Genomic DNA, 11,304 nt, shown 5'->3' with positions numbered 1-11,304 from the left:
AATCACCCTGACATTTTTTGACTTGTACCCAAAAAATATCAAAATGATTTTTAATTCTGAAATTACAAACATACTCATTATAGAAGATGTGTATTCAAGTCATATACGCACTGTATTTTATTAGCAATTTACTAAGTTCAGACAGTCACTGGTATAGTAAACAAAGGGTGACATATTAAGTTAAGAATAGAATGAAAGAGATGAAAATACATGAATGGCATAATCTTGATCTATCTAGAGTAGATCTTTTCTCACTAGTATCGGATGACTGGACTCAGTTCCTTTGGTGTTTCTCTTTTTGGTGGGCATGGACGCGAGATTAGTTTCCAGCTGTCCTAGTGAACCTTATCGCACTTCAATATTCTGGTTTGTCAGAGAATGAAATAACTTTTCTGTCCCCGGAGGCAGAGGGAGAGCGGCTGGGACCACCTGACACTGGATCACCCCCATGGAATCCTGGGAATGGTGGTGTTCATTCTGTGGAGCCACACCACAGGAGATCTGGCATCCCTGAATTGTGTTTATTTGTTGGCACCCTGTCGTGAAAACCTTCACATCAACTGCATATTAATCTTGTCAGCAAATTTCTAAAGGTCTTTCTTCCTTTGCATCCACACCTCTCCCAGCTCAAGCTTCTGATGAATTTATGGCCCTCTCCTCACCTCCTCACTCGCCTCAGCCTCGCTCCTGTTCTCCTCCTGTTTCTCTGCTCCTTTCCTTTCCGGTCCATATACATGTCCTCTACACACACGTGCATAAATATACAGAGTTCTTTGGTGACATGTAGCCATCGTAGAAGGTCACTAGGAGCTATCCTGCTGAGAGGAGAGCCCTTCTTTTGACTGAAGCAATGGCCACAACCATGGACTGACTGAATACTCATACTAGAAATACAATATCACTATTGGCTAACATTCCCTCACTCTGCTTTCAACATATGACTGAAAACATTGTATAAAATATATACAAAAATGAAATATATATACAATCTAATTGTGTTCACATTACCAGCCTCACATGGTGTCTGTGATTTCCACAGAGTTCCTGTCATTCATAAAATGAATTAGTTTTATTTGTATGCTATTATAGCATTTATGAATTATTAGGGCCCGAGCACCAATGGTGTGAGGACCCTATTGGAATTGCTCAGCCTATTATTCTTCTTCTCCCAAATAAATCACATTTTTGAGGGCCTAAACATGCTCGAAATCTCATGAAACTTTGCACACGCGTCAAAAGTGGTGAAAATTTACATCCAATATGGGTTTCAGAATTAGGCGTGGCAAAATGGCTCGATAGCGCCACCTACAAAAAAATCAATTAAGCGCCGTTCGAGCTACGTTTCACGTACGAGTATGAAATTCGGTAGACACATGTAAAAGCCCAATACCTACAAAAAAGACCTTGGGGGGCAAAATCTGAAAACCCAACAGGAAGTGTGATATATTGAATTTTCTCTGCAAAATTTTTGCCATTTCCAGACCTTTTACATTTAAGAGCTACTCCTAGAGATTTAATCAGATCAACATCATATTTGCACAGTCTAATCTAAAGGCCTTGGTGATGTTAAATTGCGAAGATCTTGAGTTTTCCCTGAAGGGCGTGTCAGGGGCGGCCTCACAAAATTCGATGGTTCGCCATAAAACAGGAAGTTGTTGTAACTCGGGCATACAATGTCCGATCTGCCCCAAACTTCAGATGTTTGATAAGAGTCCTGGCCTGAAGACATGGCAAAATGTCTCGATAGCGCCACCTACAACATTTCAACGAAGTGCCCCTCCCGCTACGTTTCACGTACAGGTATGAAATTCGGTACACACATGTAACAGCCCAATACCTACAAAAAAAACATCCTGCTATTGAAACAGACATTCATTTTTGTCCATTGCCCGCAGCTTCTTATTCTTTAACATCAGCAGTTTATGCAACTGGCCACAGACCTACGTTTTCTCAAATTTTCCCTCAAAATGTCTCTAGGAAAAATGTGATACAAAGAGCAAGAAGAGTTAACAGGACTAAGACTTAAGTTAATGATGGGACACTAAAATGGACAAATATCATAGACCCCATTTTGAAATGTTTATTTCACAAACCTAATACACAGACATTTAGCTCTTCAAACCAGTTAAATATAATTAAAATGGGATGCATTTCCTTGACAGCATGGATACTAGTCAAATTTCCTTCCATGTTCTGTTTTTAATGGTGCAACAACAAGCACAGACAGTTAAACAAAGTACCTTATCATCCAAATCTACAGAAGCGACAAGGTTAAGACCAGTTAATGTCACACTCTGGAAACAGTTTATAAAGACCCCTTTCATGAGTGAAGGTTAAAAGTTAAACAAAAAAAAAAGGACAAGATTAAACCATTTTAGACCCATTTACACCTGTATTTATCATAGTCCACTTGTGATTGGACTGATAAACGCTTTAGTACCAGTTGTGCAAACAGGCCCTCAGACAGCAACTCAGGTGTGATACACCAGTTAAGGGACTAACCCAGCTTTTATTAAAGCTTCAGTCTACTTTTTAAGAAACAAGAAAAAAGGCTGGTCACAATTTGGGATTAAAAAGGACAATGCAGGTTGAGACTGATTTCATTGCAGATACAATGCTGTATTTGCATGACTTCGGGGGGGCTTTCAAATAGCATTACCAAAAAACAGAGGGACTTGGCATGCGTGAATATCAATACAAGCAGTTATGTTAGTCCAGCCATAAAGCCACAAGTAGAGACCAAAACAGATTTGATACCATTAAGAACAGGGACCCAGGTTAGCAACTGGAACTTGGCAAATAGGTCAGGTTTGGGCAGAAACTTGGCTTGTTTAGTTTAAGTCAAGCATAACCTTGAAGCAAAAAAGGGAACTCTGGTTTAGTAGTGTAGCCCAATAAATCAAACTGAGAACAGTCATGACAGATCAATACCAAAGAGACCGTTGAGTTAAGAAGTTTATTAAAACTACTAAAGTCACATGACCAGGTTAACTTCTCCACTAGACACCACAGTTTGCCCACTAGAGATGGTCTTGACGTTAGCATCTCTTCCTGGAAAAGAAATGGTAGAATTGTTAGGCATTTAAAAAAAACAAATTCTCTAGGTTCCTGAAGTCAGTTTACAACAAGCACTCACTTTTCCTTGTGCAGCTTTGCTCACAGGAGCCAGAAGAGGGATGGCACACTGCTGTACTACAGTGGATGAAGATCTAACAGAGGGGGAAAGGGTTAAGCCACAGAAAGAAACACCTAATATTAAGAATTCAGGAAAAGCTGCAGAGCATACGGTTTCCTGTAGAGGAGCCAGTGATGCTGGGTCCACAAATGTGAACATCTTCACAACAAAGCGCTTGTAGTGGGTTGGGAACTGAAGACCAGAAGATCCAGCCACTGGAACCAATGTGGTCAGGTAACGGTCATCCTGGTAAGGGCATCTGAAAGGCAAAGAGGCAGTCAGAAATGCCTTACAGCGCACTAGATGGATAAAGACTGGCCTTACTCACCCATCAACCAGAAGGTCCCACTGGGGTAGACTGAGGGGACTGGGGGTTGATGTCGCCCAGCAATGTCCCAGCATTAGGACAATGTTGGGGTCGGTCCTCTCCAAAATGCGCACCTCAACATACACAGGCTCCCGCAGAACTTTTGTGACCGGATAATCAGCGTCACCGTAGTAGGACGTGTATGCCTCATCCCCTGAGAAAGAAAATCAGCGTTTAACCAGAAACTGCCGCAACCTGGAGTTTTTGAAAATACTCATGCATACTTGGACAGACACTTACCTTCAGCACAGCCTTTGGTGACACACTGACCGTTTGCCAGTCTAAGCTCAACCCTGAGGGGTCCAGGAGCCGCTACTGGTGGAGGTGCAGGAACAGTGTTGACCTCCACAACCAGAGCTTCCACAGAAGTAGCAGAGTACCTACACTGGAAGAGAAGCCTAGACAACAAATAGTGAGCTTGTAGCCTTGTCAAGGATTAATATTTTTTTCTAAAAAAAAATACCTACTCAAAATGGCTGTCCCTTGTGATGGAACCAAGTGGTCCGACACCCACTTCATACGAGGAGGTCATTCGGTTTTCATACACCACATATCCACCGTCCTCCTGCAAATAGTAACTGTTGGCATCCAGTCCATTCCAAGCCATGCAGAACAGAACCACAAGCAGCTACTCACCATCATGCTTGTGCCACATGCAGTGACAGGGAACTGGTATATAGCAAAGGAAGGTGTGGATCCCACAGGACTGCAAGATGGGTCATTTCCACCCAGGAGATGGACTGAATCCAGGCTCAAGCGAGGTAGTGTAACATCTCTAGCCACCACTACCACAAACTGACCATCTCTTATACACTGGACAGTCACTGGCACAAGAGCAGGTTATTACTGAGGAGTGGTTTAACGTGAACACCTTTACATTGACTCACTCTTACCTGCCCTCCCATAGTAACACTGCTGTCCGTTAAAGCAGCAGTTGATAGCTTCACACTCAGCACCACTGATACCAGGTGGGCCACATTGGATCTGCTCATAATCAGCTACAGCACATTTGTCAAGGGGCTCTGCCTGCGCCACTGGCTGCTTAGACTGAAACTGCTGAGGAAACTGTTGACTAGCTTGTTGTTGAACCTGCTGGGGAAACTGTTGACTAGCTTGTTGTTGAACCTTCTGAGGAAACTGTTGACTAGCTTGCTGTTGAACCTTCTGAGGAAACTGTTGACTAGCTTGCTGTTGAACCTTCTGAGGAAACTGTTGACTAGCTTGCTGTTGAACCTTCTGAGGAAACTGTTGACTAGCTTGTTGTTGAACCTTCAGAGGAAACTGTTGACTAGCTAGCTGTTGAACCTTCTGAGGAAACCGTTGACTAGCTTGTTGTTGAACCTTCAGAGGAAACTGTTGACTAGCTAGCTGTTGAACCTTCTGAGGAAACTGTTGACTAGCTAGCTGTTGAACCTTCTGAGGAAACTGTTGACTAGCTTGTTGTTGAACCTTCAGAGGAAACTGTTGACTAGCTTGCTGTTGAACCTTCTGAGGAAACTGTTGACTAGCTAGCTGTAGTGATGGGCAGACCGAGGCTTCGTGAAGCACTGAAGCAGTTGAAGCAAATGTGTCATATTGTTTCGAAGCTTCGAATCAATCTGACACCCGTCTCTACGGCGACACCTAGTGGTCATTTCCATGTGTTGATCTGAAATACCTTGACAATGATCCATGTAAAAAAAAAAATGTTTTTAACATCTGTCTGACAACTACATGATCTTGGTTTTGTAACCTGTAGCCTCGTCATTGTAAAGAACTATATATATTTTGTTTGTTATACAAAATTAACATTAATAAAATAAATAAAGCCACAATGTGTCACATTTGTCACAAAACATTTTTATTCAAAAATATGAATTGCTCTGCTGTTGAAGGAGTTAGCTGACTTCTTTTTTTACATATAATTTCTCCAGCCTTTGAAAAAATCCTCTCACAAGGGACACTTGTTGCTGGCATGCACAAATATTTTTGGATGATGTAAATACATGGATGATGTATTGTTGCAGAAGGCTAGCTGCCTATCACAATACACACATCTCACTTTATTTGGTGCTTCCAAATGGAAATGCTCCCACACCACAGATGTACGGCATCTCTTGCGTGCAGCCTCCATTTTTATATATTCTATTAATATATCTATCTATATATCACCTATGAATCTATATCTATATAATTCTATATATCTAACTTATGCTGTGCTATCTATTTGTCACTATCTAACTTAGCCTATATGAATGTGTCACTATATCTATCCTAACTATATGTCACTGTCTATACCTATCAGTCAATATATCTAATTTAAATCTAGCCTAAATATAACTAACCAAAGCGCACTATAAATCTCACTGCTATCACAAAATCACTGCTATCACAAAATCACTCTCCTCTCACAAAAACCCACGAGGTGAAGATGGATTTACTTCACTTTTAAACTGTGGTGAATTAGTTTCATACAGATGTGTGACTGTGTGGTTTGTTCCCGCCCCTTTAATCAACGCAGATTCGGCAGGCGCCACCTGATGAAACACTTTGAAGCTTCATTTAGCCATAGTCACGTGACATTGGTGTTTCGAATCACAGTTCGGAGCAGTGTTTCGAAACATCTGCGCTTCGGGATCTCGGCAAAGCCCCGAAACGTCTGTTTCGCGTCTGCCATCCCTAGCTAGCTGTTGAACCTGCTGAGGAAACTGCTGACTAGCTTGTTTTTGAACCCGCTGGTCAGTTTGCTTTAACATCAGAGCTTGAGGAATCTGGGGCAGATTACTCCACTGTGGAACAGCATGACAAAAAGCACAAAACCACACACAAAGTGCCAGCAATTGAACAGCACAACAACTTCCTGCCATTGTTCAACAGCTAGTCACACTGTTGAGATGATGCCCTTTGGTCTTTTTGTATTCTACAGATTTTGTCTAATTAACGATAATCCCTCCCTCTTCATTAACAATCATGATTCTCCAGACTTGCCCAAATGGGAGCTTATGCTACCAGAAAATTCTCATTGGTTCTCAAAATTATACGCGTGTGATGTATCTTGACTCCAATTAGTCAGATGTGTCATATTGAAGACAAATAAAACGGTTCATGTTCAGGTTTGCTACTAGAGCTTGCCCAAAGTACTTTGGCTAGATGTTTGGTGCATTCCGCTTCGCTTGTAGACATGCTGAAATATTAACTAGCATTACTACTTTTACAATATCTTTATATGGCAGAAATAGTAAGAGTAGTCTGTAGTTCCAAATTTAGCAACACACTCACAAACCTCCCTAAGCACTTCCCCACGGGGCAATCCCTGTCGCCAGTTTGAAGTGTTCCATAAGTGGACAAGGAAGGTTTATGTGGACAGACCCTCGACTCCTTGATTATGACAGAGGGGACGAGTCTACTCATATATACTTAGCAGTGTTGGGAAATAACTTAACCCTAACCCTACTTGTTAGGCGTGGCAAAATGGCTCGATAGCGCCACCTGCAAAACTTCAATTAAGCGTCATTCGCACTACGTTTCACATACAAGTATGAAATTCGATACACACATGTCCAATACCTAAAAAAAAGTCCCTGGAAGCAAAATCTGAAAACCCAACAGGAAATTAGATATTTGGAATTTTCTCTGCAAAATGTTTGCAGTTTTTGCCATTTCCAGACGTGGTACTTTGACAAACTCCTCCTAGAGATTTTATCAGATCAACATCATATTTGGTCAGTCTAATCTTGTTAGATGTTAAATTGTGAAGATCTTGAGTTTTCGCTGAAGGGCGTGTCCGTGGCTGGACAAAGTCTGATGTTTCACCATGAAACAGGAAGCTGTTGTAAGTCAGGCATACAATGTCCGATCTTCCCCAAACTTCACTTGTTTGATAGGAGTCCTGACCTAAACACATCTACATGCCAATATTCAGTTAGTCTTAGCGCCACCTGCTGGCAACAGGAAATTGCATGCTTTATACTATAATTTACTCCCAGAAACACTTTTAAATATGCCATGAAATCCCAAACATGCTAGAAACACATTAAATCTTGCAACACGTGGCTACGTGCTAATGTATGTGATTTACGCCATTAAACAGGAAGTTGTTGTAACTCAGGCATACAATGTCCGATCTGCCTCAAACTTCACTTGTTTGATAATAGTCCTGACCTGAAGACATCTACATGCCAATATTCAGTTATAGTCAAAGCGCCACCTGCTGGCAGAAGGAAGTGGGGCACATTGAAGTGAGTTTGCCATATTTCTCCTATATTTACCCGCTTAAATGCATGTCGCCCACTATTCGCTGTTTTCCTGAGGCCACCAGGTGGCGATGCATGTGCGAGGGCCCTTTCAGCTTTAACTGTAATTGTAATTTTATATTTTTAGTTTTCATTTTAATTGTATTTTGTTTAATTATGTGCATATTTAGTTTTTTATTTTATTTTAGTACTTCAATATAAATTAATTTTATTTCAGTTAGTTTCCAAAGCAACATTACTATTTATTTTATGCACATTCTAATATACACATTTTACAAAAAAGGTAGGGTTTCCACTAAAATGTGAAAAAGTCTTCAGATTCAATCTAGATTTGCAAATTACTCATTTGATATTTTGATTTGATAATATTTGGTAATTGTTGATGAATTGCCATTATTTATACTTAAAAAAAATCATATAAATATATCAAATATTATTATTATTTTTATATTATTTTTTACTATTTTACCCTGTCAAAATCTGACAATAAAAGAACATAAAATTGAGGCCAAATTCTTGTATGCAACACATCTATTCATAAACCTCTTACAGTAGCCAAACAACCGTATAAAATTGGGTCAGTATATAAATTAGGACGTTGGCTAAAGGTGTCCAGTTCAACTCTGCTCTTTTTCTGTTGCTTCCCATCAAATTATCAGGTGCTTAATATTTGTGTTTTACAGGCTTTAGGCTGAACATGTGTGTTGGGAATCAGGTTACGGGGCAGTCTTGTGTTTTAGGGGTCCAGAGAGACCTATAGTCAGAATGAGAGCGGAGGGTGTCCCCATGCAGTACAGCACAGTGACGACACACACAAGACTGCCAGAGAAAACTGAAGTTCAGCGCTGACATCATCATAACAACAGCTAATCCTTGGTTTATTTTCAGAAAAGAGATCTTTGAATGATAAGCTTGAGTATTTGGTGTGTTTCTGTTTGATAATTGAAAATGGCTTGATATATTTTCAGTCATGGCTAAAACAAATGATACATAAACACCTGCGGTGTAACACACACCCTTTGGAACACTATAGTAACAGTCTGGGGAGTTAGTGTGCCATACTGAGTCCCAAATGTCAGGCAAGGACCAGGGTTACAGAAGACCTTTAATGCCTGCTCACCCTAGATCCAAGCTGCTTAGATTTACTGAGATGTTGAAATATGGGAAGAAGATCTGGGCCTATCAGAGTACAGCAGACTGACCGAAAGAGAGAGAGAGGGAGGAAGGATCTGTCACAGTAATGAAGCAGTCTACACTTCTTAAAAAGACAGTCGGGTGCTCCAAAATGTCTGAGGTCATAACTCACAACAGACTCTGAAAATAATAAAACATCACAGGACTGGATTTATAACTTTTTTTTAATATACTTAATTTTATTGTTTATGCCACTTTCCATCTCCTTCATATTATATATTCCTAATTTGTAATATCATGCAAGATTTGAAACTTTAATTTTCATTAAAAAAGGTGATAATTAAGAATATTTTGTTGGTATATTTTATTAAGGAAATTATGGTTCGGAGTTGTATAGAAAATATTGAGAACATTTCACATATAAAACCGAGAGATACATTTTCCAATTTTAAGGAAACTTAAGCAGTTTTGAGGCTTGAATTGTGGAACTAGTTATAGAATTCTTTGCAGTTGAATTACGCGGTTTTATTTGCTTGCCACATGCTTTGCATATGGCTGGAAATTGAGAGTAAATATTGAAATGAAGTGTTATTTTATGTCATTTCTGTTCCATCAACTTCACACGCAATTGAGAGTCAACGTAAAATAATAAAGCATATTTCACTAAAAATATAGAATTCATGGTGTCATAGACTAAATAGCTAATTTAGGGGATTTTATATGATTCAGGTTTGATTCAGGTAGATTCCATTAAAGAAATCAAGCCTTTAAAACTCTAAAATATCATGTGCAACATTGTTACCATTTTTTAAGTAGATAGCACATACATTTTTTGTATATTTAAATTCTTTGCTCACTACTGAGAGAACTACTCTAGAAAACAGTCACACAGACTTTCAAAAAAAACCTGCAACATCACGCAACTGTCACATGATCCTTCAAAAATCATTGATTTGCTGCTCTAGAAACATTTCTTATTATTATAAATGTTGAAAACACTTGTGCTGCTTAATATTTTTGTGGCAATAAAAAGTTCAAAAGATCAGCATTTATTTGAAATCGAAACCTTTGTAACATTAAACAGTTCTTTACTGAGAATTGTTAATCAATACTAAATAAATGTAATGCATTAATTTAGCATTACATTTTATTTCATGCTAAATAAAAATATTAATTTCTTTTAAAAAATAATAACAAATCTTACAGACCCCAAACTGTTGAACAGTGGTGTACTTCGGTCTGCATCACCATGAACACAAAAATGAAGAGTGTTACAAGCAGCGAAACATCCTGTTATAATACATATCAACACTCTCAGGACCCTGCTCGGCCAATCAGAATGGAGGACTGGTCTGGAACTAACAACTGTACAAATTCCATACTGGCACTGTGTAAGGGAAACAAAGCCACACTTCCTCCCTAACAGGACCTCAGTGAAGTGTGATCTTACATCCCTATGAGCATAAAGCTTCATAAGAGAGGGGCCGTTAAATTCCCCTTCCCCTTCAGTGTGGAAAGAGGGATCTCACTGTATAAATATTACACCGTATGATGGTGTAATAATGGGATTCGAAATGCATTTGAAATTAAACACTAGGTGCCACAATAAATACAAGACTCCATACTGTAAAATGTTCAATGATAGATTTAAACCGTTTTCTGTGTTGTGGGGCATTGTAATAACGGCCATGGTGATGTAATTGAAGCGCGCCTAATATTTTATTGCTTAGAGAGATTTATGGCCCTGTGGCACTTTGGCCAGATAAAATGTAACTCGAGACACCAAAAACAATCCTTTTTCAGACTTTGCTCGCTTTTGTCGAACCGAAAAGATTTTTTCTTCTCAACCGATATGAGATTACATCTCGCTCTTCTGAAGAAGATCTCTGGAGATCAGGTCTGGCTCTGTTTAGCCCGTGCTAAAAAGGTTATCTGTAGCGTATGAAGGTGCTAAGCAGAGATCCTTCAGTGCGAGCGCGCCTCGGGGAGCGTCTGTATGTGTGTGCGTTCCGCTTGTTTGTGCAGAACTTCAGATGGGGATCACTCTTAATGGTTTTATTGAATTAATCACATGAGTGGGAGACCAACCTTGGCCAGAGGCTGCAGGAGGCCCGGCGTCCTGCCCGTCGCAGTGATGGCAGCCCATCGGAATGGCTTGTTGCTCCGCGCACAGAGAGCGGGGGCCACTCTTTAACTTAATTAAACGCTAATATGAAGCAGTCAGTGCATCTGCTTTTGTTGTACCGGGGTGTCGCTACGGATCTGGGCCTTTTAGTGTGTGCTGAAGCTGCTGAGATGTTATTAGTGCAGGATTACACCAAACCCCCGGGCTCTCAGAAGGGAGATGGTGGTGGAGGGGGTCCTGTGATGTGGGACCGGTTGAGGTGTGATCACTG

General features: G+C 40.1%; 1 protein-coding gene across 1 annotated transcript; it reads right to left on the bottom strand.

Annotated features, from left to right (window-relative positions):
- Positions 1–345: 345 nt before the first annotated feature.
- On the bottom strand, positions 346–11,054 carry LOC307128731 (zona pellucida sperm-binding protein 4-like; the record flags this gene model as incomplete). The annotated part of the gene is made up of 9 exons (XM_079820673.1): positions 346–477; positions 663–741; positions 2,241–2,254; positions 3,287–3,434; positions 3,504–3,696; positions 3,777–3,940; positions 4,010–4,089; positions 4,197–4,366; positions 10,997–11,054. 9 exons carry the CDS (start codon positions 11,052–11,054, stop codon positions 346–348), a joined length of 1,038 nt encoding a protein of 345 aa, XP_079676799.1.
- Positions 11,055–11,304: the final 250 nt, after the last annotated feature.

This window comes from Gobio gobio (genome assembly GCF_949357685.1).
Source record: "Gobio gobio genome assembly, chromosome: 7".
In the NCBI taxonomy this organism is placed as follows: domain Eukaryota; kingdom Metazoa; phylum Chordata; class Actinopteri; order Cypriniformes; family Gobionidae; genus Gobio; species Gobio gobio.
Note: the sequence above shows the minus strand (reverse complement) of the source record. Positions and strands in the feature narration are given on the sequence as shown.